General features: G+C 40.4%; 1 protein-coding gene across 8 annotated transcripts in view; it reads left to right on the top strand.

Annotated features, from left to right (window-relative positions):
- Positions 1-18083, top strand: part of ZNF438 (zinc finger protein 438) — a 97471-nt gene that overhangs the window by 55371 nt on the left and 24017 nt on the right. For 5 of the 8 annotated variants that reach the window (XM_038391514.2, XM_043509529.1, XM_043509532.1 and 2 more), the window contains one exon: positions 15608-15664. The exons of 1 other annotated variant lie outside the window; for it this stretch is intronic. In XM_038391514.2, the coding sequence (XP_038247442.1) occupies positions 15637-15664 (28 nt within the window). In that variant the 5' untranslated portion in view covers positions 15608-15636. Of the gene's footprint in view, positions 1-15551; positions 15665-18083 lie in introns of all 8 variants that reach the window. 2 more of the 8 variants (XM_043509534.1, XM_043509531.1) reach the window with 1 other exon arrangement.

Below are 18083 nucleotides of genomic sequence, written 5' to 3'. Positions count from 1 at the left end.
ATCAAGGATCTACAACCTATCCTGACCCATCACTCTCTCAGATCTTGGGAGACAGGCCAGTCCTTTTTACAGACAGCCCCCTAACCTGAAGCAAATACTCACCAACAACCACACAACAGAACCACTAACCCAGGAACCTATCCTTGCAACAAAGCCCGTTGCCAACTCTGTCCACATATCTATTCAGGGGACATCATCATAGGGCCTAATCACATCAGCCACACTATTAGAGGTTCGTTCACCTGCGCATCTACCAATGTGATATATGCCATCATGTGCCAGCAATGCTCCTCTGCCATGTACATTGGTTAAACTGGACAGTCTCTATGTAAAAGAATAAATGGACACAAATCAGATGTCAAGAATTATAACATTCAAAAACCAGTCGGAGAACACTTCAATCTCTCTGGTCACTCGATTACAGACCTAAGAGTGGCTATCCTTCAACAAAAAAGCTTCAAAAACAGACTCCAACGAGAGACTGCTGAATTGGAATTAATTTGCAAACTGGATACAATTAACTTAGGCTTGAATAGAGACTGGGAATGGATGAGTCATTATACAAAGTAAAACTATTTCCCCATGTTATTTCTGCCCCCCCATCCCCCCACTGTTCCTCAGATGTTCTTGTTAACTGCTGGAAATGGCCTACCTTGCTTGTCACCATGAAGGGTTTTCCTCCTTTCCCGTCCCTGCTGCTGGTGATGTCTCATCTTAAGTGATCACTCTCCTTACAGTGTGTATGATAAAACCCATTGTTTCATGTTCTCTGTGTGTGTGTGTGTGTGTATATAAATCTCCCCACTGTATTTTCCACCAAATGCATCCGATGAAGTGAGATGTAGCTCACGAAAGCTTATGCTCAAATAAATTTGTTAGTCTCTAAGGTGCCACAAATACTCTTTTCTTCAAGCATGGGAAGTATCCCTGCTGCCATGCCATGCTCCTCTTCTCTGTAGTGAGGGTTCAGACAGTGAGCCAGATGACATAGTGTCACTTTTCCTAAGCTCCATATGGTGCTTATTACCAACAGAACCCAAGGATACACCTGCAGATGGCCCCACCACCACTACCTTGCTACTGCCACCCTTGGGCACCACCCCCGGGCTCTATGCCACCACCACTCCCATGGCCATATTGGCGCATTGCCAGCAAGCCTTGGGCTTTGAGCTTGCCCAGGAACTCTCGAGGCACATCCCCTTGACCGCAGCATCCAAAGCTTCAGAACCGCCTCGAGACATAGAGGAAAAAGAAGCTGGTACTGAGGGAGGCAGTGACACCAAGGACCATATTCTCCCCCTTTCCAGACGAAGCCGTCATGCCTCCTCCACAGTCTTTGGCAGATGACTTCCGTCTCTTCCAGGAGCTGGTGAAGAGTGTGGGAGACACCAACCAATGATATCTGGAGGGTAGCCTTCACTTCCTCCTCCAACTTCTTGACATCCTCCACTCTTTGTCCTTTTTGAAAATCACCTTCCCGATTAATGTAGCCATTTAGATCTGGCAAAGACAGTGTGGCAAACCCCAACATCGGTGGAACCAACCTGCAAGTGGGCAGACAAAAAATACTATGTCTCCACCAAAGCATTTGAATTCCTGTTATCCCATCTGCTACCCAACTCCATCATGGTGAATGCCATCAACATGGCCAACACTAGTCAAAGGCTACTCCCTATGATAGGGATTGGAAGTGCCTTGATCTTTTGGGCACAAAAGCATACTGTTTAGCTGCTCTACAATTCCATATCAACAGTTATCAGGGCCTCATGGCAAAATATGATTATATAAATTACTCAAAACTGAATGACTTTTATTGAAAAAAAAAATGCCAGAAGCACATCATGACTCGTTTAATGCCATTATCCAGAAGGGTCAACTAATGGCAAAGACATCACTGCAGTCTTCCCTCGAAGCAGGCAACATGGTGTCGAGGTCCATCTCCATGGCTGTGGTGATGTGACTAGCATCAGAGTTCTGTTTGTTGGGCTTCCCGAAAGAGGTACAATCCACAGTCAAGGACCTCCATCTGAGGGCAGGAAGCTCTTCACCAAGAAGACTGGTGCCTCTCTTCCCTAAACACAAACCATCTGGCCTTCAATCTTCATTGTTAAGTCACTCCTCGCGATTTACACAGCTGACCGTTGTTCCACACCCATTTGGCCACTGATTGGTGGTGGTCTGCAGTGCTTGGGAACACACAACATCGGACTAATGGTTCCTAAAGATCGTTTGAACCAGGTACTCCATCCATTTTACTTCCCTACCCCTTCCACAACAGCCTTCCGCATCCCTTTTCAGGGATCCTTCTCACAAGAGTTTACTATGACTAGAAATAGATTGCCTTCTCCAGTTAGGAGCCATCGAACCAGTACCTCAACATCTACCAGGCAAAGAGTTCTACATTAGTTATTTCCTAATACCTAAACAGAAGGGAGGTTGGAGACCCATCCTAGATCTCAGAGCTCTCAACAAGTTTCTCAAGCCTCAAAAATTCAAGATAGTCACCTTATCAATGATCATTCTAACATTCGAACAGGGAGACTGGTTTTTGGCTCTTGATCTCCAGGACACCTGTTTTCATATCTCAATCTTACTGGCTCACAGACAATTTCTGAGATTCACTCTGGGACTCAACCACTATCAATACAGAGTGCTCCCCTTTGAGTTATCATCAGCCCAAAAAGTATTTTCTAAGGTTCTCTCAGTGGTGGCCGCTCATTTATATTCTCAAGGGATAATGATCTACCCTTACCTGCATGATTGCCTCCTCAAAGCCTGATCTCTCCAAGAGGCTCACCAAGTCACTGACGCTACCACATACTTGTTTATGGAACTGGATCTACAGATCGACAGCCAGAAGTCAACTCACTCCAGTGCAACGTCTGGAATTCATAGGGGCCGACTTCGATTCATTACAGCCCAAAGCCGCCTTATCTCAATACAGGTTCCTATCCTTAATCACTCTCATAGACACCATTCAAAATAGCCCACAAATATCAGCCAGGCTTTGCCTCCAACTCTTGTGGCATATGACAGCGGGGACAGTAATAATACCACATGTCAGGCTTCACATGCAGTACCTCAGCTCGGTTTACAGATGAAACAAGGACAGGCTAGACAAATCCCAGTCACCTCCCACCAGGATCAAAACTCCTCAGTCTGTTGACTGGAACGTTTGCAAAGGAGTCCTCTTCTCACGAAGAACACCGTTGTTGATCTTCACCACCAGTTCATCACTCATAAGGTGGGGCATGCATCTAAATGGCCTCACGACACAAGGCAAATGCTCACCTGCAGAGATATCCTTTCACATCATCTTCTCAAGTTAAGAGTGGTCAGGAACACCTGTGCCCATTTCCTCCCGCTGATCACAGAATCGCACACAACGATCCAAACAGACAATATAGCCTATATGTACTACATCAATCAGTAGGGATGAGCCAGGTCGCCCTCCTTATGTGCAGAAGAGATGAGGCCATGGAATTGGTGGATCTCCCACAATGTTACGCTGTTTGCAGTTTACCTCCTGGGCACACAAAACTCGATAGCGGACAGTCTCAGTCACAAATTCCCACACAACCGTGAGTGGAAAGTACACCCAACAGTCACAGACATTTTCGCAACTCACCTAAACAAGAAATGTCCACATTACTGCTCCAAAGTGGGGATCGGACAACGTTCCTTGGGTGATGCTTTCCTCCTCCTCTGGGACAAGGACCTTCTCTACACCTTTCATCCTTTTCCCCTTCTGTCAAAGGTCCTACTGAAAATAAAAAGGGACAGAGCTCACGTCATTTAGATTGCTCCTACTTAGCGGAGACAGACCTGGTACCCTTACCTGGCACAGTTCCCAACATACCCGCTGTTCCCTCTCCCAGCCATCCTGCATCTCCTCTCACAGAACAGAGGACATACACTACATCCAAACTTGGGGAGTCTGTGCCTCAAGGCATGGCTCCTGCTTGGTTCCAACACCTAGAAAGCTCCTGTTCAAGGGAGGCATAAGAGGTACTGTTAACAGTAGGAAGTCCTCAACACAATGTACTTACCTGCAGAAATGGTCCAGGTTTCAGATTTGGTGCATGTCCCAATGAATCTCCCCAACATCCATGTCTCTTCTGCATATCCTAGACTATGCTTTGACCCTAAAACAGTTGGGACAATCTCTAAGCTCTCTTTGGATTCACTTAGCAGCTATAACAGCTTTACACCAACCTGTAGAAAGATGCTCAGTGTGGTCACACCCAACTACTAAAAGGTTCCCCAAGGGTACAGTAAAGCTCTTCCCTCAACCTCGAATTCCTACCCCCCACATGGAACCTAAATCTGGTACCGAAAGGACTGATTAGACCTCCCTTTCAACCCATGGCCACCTGATCGCTGATGCACATATCAATGTTAGCCTTCCTGATAGCAATTACCTCAACCTGGAGAATTGGAGAGAGAGCAGCTCTGATGGCGCATCTCTCCCTCCCCTCCCCACACACACGCACGGTATTTTTTCTGGACAAGGTTACTCTCAGGCCGCATACAAAATTCATCCCTAAGATAACCTCTCCATTTCACATGAATCAATCGATTCACCTTCCAATCTTCTACCCAAATCTCACCAGGACAACAGGGAGGCTATATTACATACCCTAAATGTCAAAAGAACCCTTGTCTTCTATCTGGACAAGACAAAGGCCTTCAGAAAGCTCCCTAGGCTTTTTCCCTCCATTATGGAAAGATCCAAGGGCTCAGCAATATCAGCTCAAAGGCTCTCTAAGTGGATCTCGAATTCCATCAGACAGAATTATCAAGTTCACAACATGACCCCCAGACTCTCTTCGCTCCACAAGGTCAGTCTCTTCTTCCACTACCTTCTTCAAGAATGTCCCTATCTCAGAGATCTGTAAAGCGGCGACATGGATGTTAGTCCTCCTTTACACAGAACAGTATACGATCACTGGGGACTCTGCCTCTGATGCCATCTTAGGTTCCATAGTGCTGTCATCTGTAACTGACCAGACTCCGAAGTCCCAGCCCTGCAGAAGAGATACTGCTCAGATGTCGCCTACAGTGGAGCATTGATAGGGACACTACTCGAAGAAGTTATTCATCTTGTGCAGTAATGATGGTTCTTGGAGATGTGCGTCCCTGTGGGCGCTTCACAACCTCCTTTCTCCCCTCTACTTCAGAGTTCTTGTCTATGACTCTATGGGAGAAAAGGAACAGTGGGGGGCTAGCTCGCGCGTGCTGCCTAGCCTCGTGGCACAGCACAAGGAGAGACAGTGCATGTGCAGGCCTAACAGACACTGCTACCAAAGTTCTCCAATCAGCAGTGCAGGGATGCAGACACACCTACAGTGGAGCACCCACAGGGGGACACATCTCGAAGAACCATGGTTACTGCACAAAAGGAGTAATTTCTCGTGAAATACTTTTCTGATAACTTTCTGCAAATAGCAAAATTGCATTTAAAAAATCTGTTCAACCTAACCTGAAGTTGTCTGCATTGTAAGGTTACTGCAATAGGAAAACTAGATGAAGTATCTTCTGTTGTTGCTGATTAAAATAGTATAATTTGATATGAGAAATTAAAAAAAAAATCAACCTTCAGTTTTGTTATGGTCTGTTGTTTCAAGATCTGCATATTTGATGAGAATGCAGTTGCTTTGGTGTGCTTTAAGTGGTTATTAAAAACTATGGGCCTTGCCTTATAGGGAATTTTATTACGGATCCCTTTCTTCATGCACATATGCACAAGTCACTTTTTCAGATGAAAAGTTTTTTTCAGCTTCTTTATGAACAAAATACAGAAAAGGAGATTATGAAAGTGTTGCCTGCTGTATCTTTTTTTCACTTGTGTTAGCCTCTCTCTTCCTCCTTCTCCCCCCCCAAAATGCTCTTTCTTACTCACTTCTAGATGTTACAAACATCAGTTTTGAGAAACATATTTAATCAAATATTTTTAAAAAGCTTTCAGGATAAGATCCATAATTATCAATTCATCTATGTCCTGATATGCATCATAATATGGGACAGTTACCAAAATGAGTGGACCCAAGAAGAGTAAAGTACAAGCAGCAGTTCCAGTCATGATTTCAGGTGCAGTTCATAGTTGTTAACTGATATCAGAAGTTTGCTCAATATCTTTACATAATATAGATTGAAGTGGCTAATACACCCTATTATAGAGTCTGAAATTGAAACTATAATTTGGAGATACTTAGGCAAAAGCCTCTGTTTTCTCATAACAGTAATAAAGGGCAATTTTTTTAAAAAGCATCATTACAAAATCCTGTGTAATGGTGAAGTGATGCTATTAAGCTAAGACGTACTTAATTTCATTATTAGCTAATGATTATTGTTACAGTAACTTTTGATTGGATTAGTCCCTGCTCACTGGCTGATACTTAAAATTAAACTGCTTCTCCTATGGAACATCTGAGGGAGAGTTAATATATTTTGAAGTCTCAACATACCAGTGATAAAAGATTGAAAAGACATGAGCTTGCAGAATTATTAATCTGTAAATTTACTGTGGACTTGATCATCCTTTGAGCAGCAACAGTAGTTTAATCTTTACTACTGTATTTTAACAAATTAATGCCAGATATAGTATTTGCTCCACGCATGTGATGTCTCTTGACTTCAGTCTCAATCTTTGCAAAATGGTAAAATAATTGGGTCCATAGAGAAGTGTAAGCTTGGCACAAATAAGGCTACCTTTTTTTCCCCAAAAAACAGTGCAAATGGATTTGGGATAATAGTTCCAACTATTACATAAAATCCTAACCTATGAGATGACACAGTACTTGAAAGAAAACAATTCAGAAAAAAAAATACTGAAATTACTTCTTAAAGTATTAATGAACACCTCATTGACTGTAGTTAATATAAACCATTTTCTAAATTGCACCCAGTCTTCAAATGAAAAGGGAAATTTAAACTTTGTCCTTCTGAAGTGAAATTATGTAATAAATACATTAGTTCATAATATTTCTTTATATGCCTAGTTTTAAATGGTTTGATAATTAAGCTTAATCTGAATGAAATTGCAAGGTTTGATTAACTACTTCCTTTCAGGAGTCTCAACTGATGTTCTCTGTGTTAGAAGGTACAGCCATCTTATTTGAGAAGCTTTGTTCTTTTAACAAAAGGCGCCAAGAATAAATTAAGTTAGGGTCATAGTGGCTTAATTTAATAATATTATGGTAATAAGTACCATAATTAGTTTCAGATTCTTCCTTCCCAAAGGACAAGGTTTTGAGTTTTGATGCCTACTTAAGGCATGAGAGTGACAGCAAAATTAATGTCATAACCTTTACAGCCTGTTTATGGTTTTCTGTGTAGTACCCTAAAGGATTTTTTAGAATAGTGTAACAACTAAAGTAACCACTTAGTATAGACAAGAAAAAATTAGGTTAATTGGGTTCACCTGATATTCAGATGTTAGGGAGTCTGTCAAGACACCCATTTCATACTTGGAAAAGGAGTTGCTGGTATTTTTTTCATTAAATTATCTTTGAAATGCACTCTACTCTTTGGGACCACTTCCTCTTAAAGACTAATTTATGATGTAGTTAGGATTTTTTCAGTTTGTTTAATCTAGTTCTTTTTCAGTTATGAAATCAATTTGTTTTTTTCATTTTTGTGGAAACTACAAAGCAACACCCATTGATAGAACGTGTTCTGTGACACTGATGTACATTTTTCTTCTAGTAGAGTCTTTCAGAGATTGCTGTGACTCCAGCTTAGTTGAACTAATGATAATTCTTTCCCTCTGTAACCAGTCAATAATAAGCTTACAGTGGAGCCATCCTAAGTGCTTAAGGCCCAGATCCTGATCCTTTTTATTTAATGCTATTTTTTAAAGGTGAGCAAAATAGAATCAAGACTGTATCAAATTTTAAAAGCTTCAGCAATGATATTGCCCTTTATTACATGGTGGTGATAAAACTTAAAGATGTAGAAAAATGTCCAATAAATATTTCTGTTCTGTGTTTGAAGAGAAGCAGAATGGTGGACTAATATGAGGATGAAGAAATACTTTCTAGTCCATAAATAATCGAGCAGGATGTTGGACAAAATCTGCTAGGGATAAACATTTTTATGTCAGCAAACTTGCTCCCAAGAGTCCTCAAAGAGTTGGCTGGTGAGATCTCTGGCCTGCTGATGTGCATTTTTAATAAATCTTGGAATACTGGAGAAAGTATAGTAGACTGGAAGAGTGCCAATGTGCATTCAGAAAGGGCAAGTGGGATGACCTGGCTTACATCAGTCCTGGACAAAATAATGGAAAAAGCTGATACAAGATTCAGTTGACAAAGAATTAGAGGATACGAGCATAATCAATGCCCGTCAAGATGGCTTAATGGAAAATAGGCCTTGTGAAACAAACCTATTTTAATTCTTTGAGACTACAAGTTTGGTTGATAAAGGTAACTGTATGTAGGTGATATACTTAGACTTTTGTAGGGCATTTGACTTACTACCACATGATAGTTTTATTAAGAAGTTAGCACAAAAGACAATATTAATGAGAGCACATGTTAAATGCACTAGGAATTGGCTAACTAAATGATTTCAAAAAGTAGTCAGTGGGAAATCATCATCTAATAGTGTTTCTAGTGTGGCTCCACAGGAATTGGTACCAGGCCTGATGCTATTCAACTTTTTCATCCATGACCTGGAAGTAAATGTAAAATCACCGCTGATAAAATTTATGTATGATGCAAAGATTGGCATAATGGTAAATGAAGAGGACATGACAGCCATACAAGGAAACATGGAATATTTGGTGAAATGAGCCCATTCAAAGAAAATGTGTTTTAATTTGGCCAGATGCAAAATTATACATCTATTGACAAGCAATGCATGTTATACCTACATCCTGGAAAGCAGCAACTCCGAAAAGGATTTTGGGGTCATAGTGGGCAAACAATATGAGCTCACAGTGCAATACTGTGGCAAAAACGGCTAATGTGAGCCTTGGATATATACAGGAGAGTAGTCAATAGGAGTAGGGAAGTGATTTTACCTGTGTATATGGCATTGGTGAGACTGATATTGGAATACCAAGTCCAGTGCTAGTGTCCACATGTTAAGAAAAGATGTTGAAAAATTGGAGATGCAGAAAAGAGCCACAAAAATGTTTTGAGGATTAGAGAAAATCCATTAGTGTGAGAGACTTAAAATATAATTTGTATTGGTTAAGTCTCTTCATACATACAACTGAGTTAACATTCATGCTCTGAAGGTTTTTAATTTAGTAAAATACAAAGTGCATTATTAGTGAATAAAAATGGCAAAGCAAGACACATAATAAAAAGACTAAGCATTACAATAACCCTTAGAATATATCAAGAATGAAAAATTTTGTTGTTTTTAATCTTATAAAGTACTTACAGATTTTGTGCCAAAGCCTCTAAAAATGTACCTAATGCTTACATTATAGTAAAGGCATGTATTCAATACTTACATTGAGTAATTGTCTCAGTATCTGTCCTTAAATATTTCAAATCAATCCAAGTATGTCTTTGAAACATTTTGATACTGAACAGCTCTTTGCACCCTGGTGATGCTTTCTATGGTGTAGATTAAAAATTCTCAGATGTCTTTCTCTCATTGTAGGACAATACTTGGTTTGCAAGAGCTCTTTAACCTGTAAATGGACAGAACTCTGCTTCAATAAAGATGTTGATAAATTGGAGAGAGGGTTCAGAGAAGAGCCACAAGAACGATTATAAGAGTAGATTATAAGATAACACTATCTATAGTGATAGACTAAAAGAACTCAATCTATTTAGCTTAACAAAAAGAAGGTTAAGGGGTGACTTAATTACAGTCTGTATGTACCTATGTGCAGAACAATATTTAATAATGGGCTCTTCAGTTTAACAGAGAAAGGTATAACCTGATCGAATGTCTGTCTGGAAGTTGAAGCTAGATAAATTCAGATAGAAAATAAGGTATAATTGTTTGACAGTAAGGGTAATTAACCATAGGAACAATTTACAAAGAGTCACAGTGCATTGACCATCACTGACCATTTTTAAGTCAAGATTGGATATTTTTCTAAAAGTTACGCTAGAAATTATTTTGGGGAAGTTCTGTGGAAGGGGTGGGCAAACTATAGCCCATGGACTGCAGCCGGCCCTCCAGATGTTTTAATCCAGCCCTTGAGCTCCCACCGGGGAGCAGGGTCAGGGGCTTGCCCCGCTTCGCGAGGCTCCCAGAAGCAGTGGCATGTGTATCCCGTCTCTCTCTCTCTCTCCCCCCCCGGCTCCTACACGTAGGGGCAGCCAAGGGGCTCCGCATGTTGCCCCCACCCCAAGTGCCGCCCTCGCAGCTCCTATTGTCCGGAACTGCCGCCAATCTGCGCTGCAGGGGCTGCACCTGCGGACAAGACTGTACGCAGAGCCGCCTGGCTGCACCTCCACATAGGAGCCGGAGGGGTGACATGCTGCTGCTTCTGGAGCTGCTTGAGGTAAGCTCTGCCCAGAGCCTGCACCCCAGCCCGGAGCACCCTCCTGCACCCCCACCCCCTCATCCCCAGAGCCTGTACCCCCAGCTGGAGCCCTCACTCCCCACAACCCATGAGCGGTCATGGCCCACCATACAATTTCCATACCCAAAAAGTTTGCCCAGCCCTGTTCTATGGCCTGTGTTACACAGGAGGTCAGACTCGATGATCACAATGGTCCCCTCTGGCATTTGAATCTCTGAAACACGATAGCTTTTCAGTGGTAGAAGGTTGTGGTTTGATCTAATAAGCATTCACTGTCAGTCATCCAGAAATAATTAAAAAGTGATCCTAATGAAACTAAGCTTAATTGGAATTTAACCATAGATTATCCATTAGCACTGAAAAAAATATTATGTGGCAGAGTTCTAACCGTTTAGAGGCTAGAAAACTCTTGCAAACCGAATACTTTTTTCTACACTTACCCAATGTACATATTGAATACACACCTTTACTGTAACTAAGGTTAAGATTGTGTCATGGGTATTTTTAGTAAAAGTCAGGGACAAGTCATGAGCAATAAACAAAAATTCACGGACACTCCCGAACTGTCTTTGGCTTTTACTAAAAAATACCCAGAGGGAAGGAGAGAGCAAATAGTCAGAGAGCTGCCAGGGGCTTGGAGCTGCTCCAGTCCTGCTGCTGCTCCTGTGGCACAGGCTGACCGTGCTGCTCTGGTAGCCCCAGGGAGGCTGACCCAACCGCAGCCACTGCTCAACGGGCCATTAACCGCTGCTCCAGCAGCCCTGGCGCTGGCCACCAACCGCTGCTCTGGTAGCATCTACGTTGACTACCACCAGTTGCTCCAACCCAGGGATTCTGAGCCAAACCCAGCCGTTGCTCTAGCGGCCCTGGGGCTGACAGCTGCTCCAGCCCTGCCCCAGAAGAAATCCCAGAGGTCCCGGAAAGTTATGGAATTTGTGGCCTCCATAACAGAATCATATCCTTAACTATAATGTAACTAACAGGTTACCATCGGGCAATACTGATAGTGATTGGTCCCACGGTGAATCTCAAGTACCTCCTGTGGACCAGCTGGATGGTGATATGGAAGTATGTGTCCTGGAAGTTGAGAATCATGAACAAGTCTTGAGCCTGCAGACATGGAATGATAGAGGCAAGCATTACCATCCTGAACATGAGACAGTATTTGCTCAGTCTCCACATGCTTAAGATAAGACAAAAACCACCCTTCTTCAGGATACAGAAATATTGGGAAAAGAAACCTCTTCCCTTGTACTTCTGAGGTATCTCCTCAGTGGCTCTTAGGCAAAGCCATTCTTGTCAGATGCAGAGTTTGCCAAGCCCATTTGCAACAGCCTCATCAGCAAAGTGCTGATCCTTCAGACCACCATCAGATGTGGTCAGAGGGCTGTCATCAGTAATGTGGGACATTGTCTGTTTTTGGCCACAGCTGCATGTGCAATCCTCTCATTGGCCTCAGGTGTGAAGGCTAGTTGCACATTGACCCTAGCCGCTTAAAAATCAGTTCAGAAGGGTCCACGAGATGTGTGGCAAATCAAAGCTGGGTGTATGCATGGTTGGATCAGTTATAAGAGACTGGTTCTGATGTCAGTTGCAGACCATTCTTCACACCACTTGGACGTTGCAGAGAAATCTGGGCAGGGCAAGTGGGCCACTGTGATGGGATCCCCCCGGAGTGCAGTCTGGAACTGTGGGACCGCTGTGCCCCCTTAACTCTCTCCAGCCTGGGCTGTGTCTCACAGTTCCCTGCTAGTGACCAGCAGCAAACCCCTCCAGGAGCTGTGATCGCTTAGCACAACAGCATGTGGAGCCCCACACCAGCTATATTGCATGCATGCATGCTTCCAGAGCCACTCATGAATCTCACAGAGAAAGGTACCAGAGCCAGATCTCCCCCAGCACTGTACCTGAGGAATATACTGTCTTGCACTGCTCAAGATGGGCAGTGCAAATTTATTAATTGGTTCACCACTTCAACAATGGAAAGTGGACATATACCAGCCTTTGCAAAACCTGAGCAGATTTGCCCCATACTTCATACAAGCTCACTGGTAAAGATAAACAATTAAAGAAATTTATAAACTATAAGAGTAGATTTTAAGTGGTATTAAGTGATTGATAGGCAAAAAGTAAGAGTTAGATACCAAAAGAAATGAAATATAAGCACACAGTCTAAACACTCAACCCTATTAGACTGGGCAACATCTAGATTAAGCGGTTTTCTCACCCCACTGGATAGTGTAGTCCTAAATATACAGGTTTGTTCCTTAAATCTGGGCCAATCTCCTCTGTTGAATCTTGTCGTCTTCTCAGTGTCTTCGTTGCTTGCAGCATAGATGGGAACAGGAAAAGAGCCCAAACTCTGTCTATTTTATACCTCAGTCCATGTGCTTGGAAAACACAAGTCCAGGCATGTCTGGGGGCATTGCTGAGTCTCCAGGCAAGGTTGAGCAATTCTGTGGTGTGGCCTCATGCAGATGAGTCATTGAATTGTAGCTTCCTTGCTGGACAATGGTTGTTGGTGGGGTTGTTTGAAACCCCACCTGGGTGTTGGTTACTTTCCTTGCTGTTGCCTCTGGGGAGCTAATATCTAGTTGATTCCCCAATTTACAGCATGTTTTAGTGACAACCATATACCACAGTTTTCTTAACTTCATATGCATTAATGATATCCAGATATGGATAGAGAAATGACTTTCAGCAGATCATAACCTTTCCCCTGATACTTTACAACGCATGCTTTATATGTAAGATCATGATTATATACAAATGAGAAATGTGGGGTTTCCAGGATGCTCCCCCAGGTATAGACTGTCACAGCCACAATAGGTAACTTTTGGGTGGTCAAAGTGGTCTGTGTATAGCGGTAGGCTCAGGTTTGCTGTAGCAACTTCACAACAAATGTGTGAAGGAATGATGTTGCTTAACACAGGAAGTGATGGTACTGGTGTGGGCTGATCTGACCCTTTACAATGCAGTTGGGTGAGTGTAGTTGTGTGTCGGCCAACTTGATGTGTGATAAATGGAACACAGTATTCTCCTGCAGAATAATAGATGACATCAGAGGAGAGACTGATTAGAGAGTTTGAGCATTTGCTGCCCATGAAATGCTGGCCAGTTTTCTTGGGAAGTTGTTACACAATTTCACCTGAGCCTCGGTTTTTCTCTGGTGGTTTAAGATATGAGAGAGATCTATCTAAGGTTATTCGGAAATAGACTGGGTGGGATTTGTGTTTCAAGTGACGTCTTGGACTGCTCTGGTGTTAAGATGGAACACACTCAAAATTGTCTTGGTTACACTTAGTTGTAAATGCTATCAATTACAGTATTCAGACATTTTAGTCAAGTCAGCATTTAGGGTGTCTTCAAGTTCTGGTGATGACCGTGCTTGAATGCTTAAGCAAATGTCATCTGCGTACGTGAACTTACAGTACTGGGTAAGTGGGAAGTTGTTTGTGTATAGATTGAAAAGTGTCAGTGACAGCAGAGAGCCTTGGGGTACACCATTGTTTTCTCTCTTTGGTGTGCTAACTCTGACTCCCATGTGTACTCGGAAACATCTGTTGCAGAGGAGGAGGAGGTCAACAATGTTGACCACCCAGGCTAGGAGTGCTCCTGACAATTTGACTAAGAGCCACTTTGTATTTTACTAAATTAAAACCTTAAGAGCATGAATGCTAACTCGGTTGTATGTATGAAAACTTAACCAATATAAATACACTTTGAAAATAAAATTGAAGACTGAATATATGCATAACCATTGAGCTTGATGACATTGGGGGAGTTGGATAGCTCAGAGGATAAGTAGGGTAATGAGATTCAAAGCTTTTTTACACTTACTGTAGGACATAAGAAGTTAATGACCAAAAGTGACCAGCATCTAAGCAGGATTCCCACACTGTTAAATCATCATAACTTGTTGGCATTTTTGTGATGCAGTTACATTTGCATTGTGATGCAATATCACCATTGTATGACAATGAGTTGGTTGGAAAACTTTTCAGTAGAGTCCCATCAGAAACTTGGACCATCGCACATAAATCAGGACTGGGGTCAACACTCTTGAGTACTGTTCAGTGGCCTTATGCAGATTTTGGCGGTGTCTCCGCGTAGTACACAGGTGTTTACATGCTATATAAGTGTTAAGTATAATACTACACTTGGCACCCTTATTGAAGTCTCACTAGAGAAGTGAGTGACTAAATGGGCCATAACAACTGAACTTTCATTTCTAGAGGTAGCTCCTACAGGTCAAGATTGGGGCATAACGACTGGGAAATGTAAGGAAGCTTTCACTGTTACTGTTATACAAAGGACATCCGCTTCCAGAGTTGTTACTCTGGCACTTCTTGCAAGCACCAAATTAAGTTAAAATAGCAATCTCTCCATTTAAAATATTAACAGAAAAATAAGCCGTAAAAGTAATGTATAAATCATGTTATATTAGTTCTTTAGAGCCTGGTCCAAAGTCTTCTGAAAAAATGGAATGCTTTCAATTTGCTTTGATGGGCTTTGGGTCACGCCCTTAATGTATACTGTGGTCTGATTTACTGATTTATTTTGCTTTGTATAGCTACTTCTTTATGTAGATGCTTAGTGCTTTGATTCCTTATGCCTTGAAATTTTTGGAAAATTACTAGCAAGAAAAATCACAGTGAGGCTTTTTTGTTACATTCTGGAACACAGTGTCAGCTTCATGGCCTTAAAGATAGTTATGCTTAAAGTGGCAGCTGGTTTGCACAGTGTTTACAAAATGCTTTCATAGCTCTCAAGATGAAAGGTATCCTGTGCAAGTTCATTCATGTATCTACTTACCTGTACAAGTAGTTAGGTTTGGGAAGATGAAGGGTATGGGAAAAAAATAACTTGACTTTTACATTCAGAACTAAATAGCCTGCATTTTGGCTAATTCTGTTGACCCTTGCATTTATAAACAAGAATTTAAGATAGACAGACAAGTGGTCCTCTCAAAACAAATGACTTTTGTAAATCTGTTCATAATTTTATATTTGAGTGTGTTATACTGATGCTTCTTTTTTTTTCTTTTTTTTTTAAGAATCTGAGAAATGGCATCAAGAATTTTAAATACCTGTATTTGTTTCTCCTCTTCAGGAAAGTTACTGTGACTATCAGAGGGCACAATGCAGAATCCTTTAACTCTTTCTGAAGGTACTGTATACATTCTAAACAATTTTATGAGAAACTATAGTTTGTGATTTGGGATGTGGTGGAAAATTAGTAGAAATACACTAAAATGAGCTCACATTTAGATTTTCTACCTTTATTTTGTGCATATGTACTAGAATCACAATTACAACTGGAATAGTTCAGATTTTTTTGTTATTGAAGAGAATTGGTAATGTACTTTATATACATTCACTATCTATGATGGAAAATGGAAGCTAATAACTGCTTGTTCACAAGGCTGAATACTGTACTTTCCTGTACTATGAAAATATTTCTGATCTTCTTTTGTTCTACATTATTTGAAGATTATTAAATTTATTAGAATATTTTTTCTTTGAACTTTTATAGTGGAATTTGGAAAGAAAAAATTTACAAAACCTTCTCCACACTATTAACTAGTATAGTAATTTTAAAGTTACTAGACATAACTAGTACAAACAAGAAAATGTAAACTTGTATTCAAGTATGTTGAGATCAATGCTTGGTATTACTGTGTGTGCCTATTGTTGCACTTAGGAGGGACAGTCACTGTATCTATTTTGTTGTATTTCTACTTTGTCCCTTCAAAAGTCTTTTCTTGTCAATTTGTATTTCAGTAGGGTTAAAAAATGTGTCCATTTTGTCTCCCCAACTATTGGTAGGTATATATATGTGCTGTAATGCATCTTCACTATACTGAGAATTTTGAATGCATTTTCATCTTTAACTTCAATTCTTTTTCTACGTAAATGTGGTCATAAAACTAACATTTAAAGGTTGTTTTTAACTTGTGAATTTCATTCTTGTTAACAGTAGTATTAAAACATGAGAGAAGTGTCATAGGCCATAACAGCCTGCAATGGTTTAGAAGGGACTTGTTAAATATGCGTTGTACTGTTCATGCTAATTTTAAAAAAAAAAATTTCTTCTTTAACTGGAAGTCTAGAGCTCTTACTGTCATGTTTGTATTTTGACATTTTTAAAAGAGTGACTATTTTATGCAATGCTGTAAAAGTTGTGAAGAAGCCATTATGATATGTCCTGTAAATTCCTCTTCATTGGCACATCCTAGGCCTGATGGAACCATTATTCCTTTGGAGATATATTTTATTATTGTATAAATCCATTTCTTTTGCATGTGCTCTTGGTCCTTAAACTGAAAAGTCTTTGCTATATTTTTTTAAAATAATAAAAACTGATTTCCAATATGCACAAATCCATATAGTGTTTTATATTAAATACATTTTTGAGTAATAGGAAAAAAATGTAAACTGGTGAAGCTGCTATTTTTTTAATATGTGGAAACTGCAGAACCATTTTTAAAAATTGTTTTTAAAAGAAAAATTCATCCCAGGATTATGGTGTGTGCCTCGTTTCAGCCCAGAGTGAATTATAACAGCCTAGGTATAAAACTTGGAAATGAAAGATTATTTCCTTCCTTGGAAATGCTGACAGGACTCTGACTAAAGTAACATCAGTGTGAAACTGTAATATTCTAAAAATTTATTAGTTTTGGTGTGACATATTGTATTTTGCCATCAAAAGCATTTTGTCCTTTTTAATCAAAAATCAGATTTGTTTCTTAAACACGCTGTTTCACTGTGAAAATTCTATGATTACATTAACAGTTCATAATGATTTATGTGCAATGATAAGCAGATACATTTCTTTTGAATAAGTGGTGAGAAAACAAATGATACTGGAAGTGGAACCTCTCAGTCAATTACACACACAATATACTATTGTTTTATCAGCTTATAAATCTACTCATTGAAAGTGCCCATTATTTTCAACTGTAGAAAGTTACAGCCGTAACTGTTAGCGCAAGTTCCTTGACTGACTACCGAAACCCCTCACTCCTACGTTTGTTATATAATACCAGCATTACTACTGTCATTTGATACGTATTCCTGCCGGACACATATATACTGGTCAGGAAAACACTATTTTATGAACAGAACTTTTCAAAGGGAGTTTGCTCATGTGACAAAGGAATTGTCTTTGTGGTAAATATTTAAACTTTCGAGGAAAAAATCAAAATCTAGCATTTGTAAATTGTTAAACCATAATATATTTTGACCTTACCTTATACACAGAATTTCACTTGCAAGCATATTATTTGTCCTCTTAACTTGGAAACTGAGATTTTTCTAACGCTTAATAGCCATGCAAATTACCATTGTGGATTATCAGCCTGTTGGAGGGCTAACAAATCTTCAGATGGGAAATGTAATTTATAAATCTTGTCCTCTAAACCAGGATAATGTGAACTGGTCTTACAACATGAAACAGGTCAGGTAGATCCAGGAATGTATTCTGATTTTTTTTCTGATTTTTTTTATTATTTTTATATATATATATATATATATATAATACCATGAATAAAATCTTACTAATGGTAAACTGGAATCACAGGTTTCCT

This window comes from Dermochelys coriacea, chromosome 2, assembly GCF_009764565.3.
Source record: "Dermochelys coriacea isolate rDerCor1 chromosome 2, rDerCor1.pri.v4, whole genome shotgun sequence".
Classification (NCBI taxonomy): Eukaryota; Metazoa; Chordata; order Testudines; family Dermochelyidae; genus Dermochelys; species Dermochelys coriacea.
This window is presented reverse-complemented; position numbering and strand designations above follow the sequence as displayed.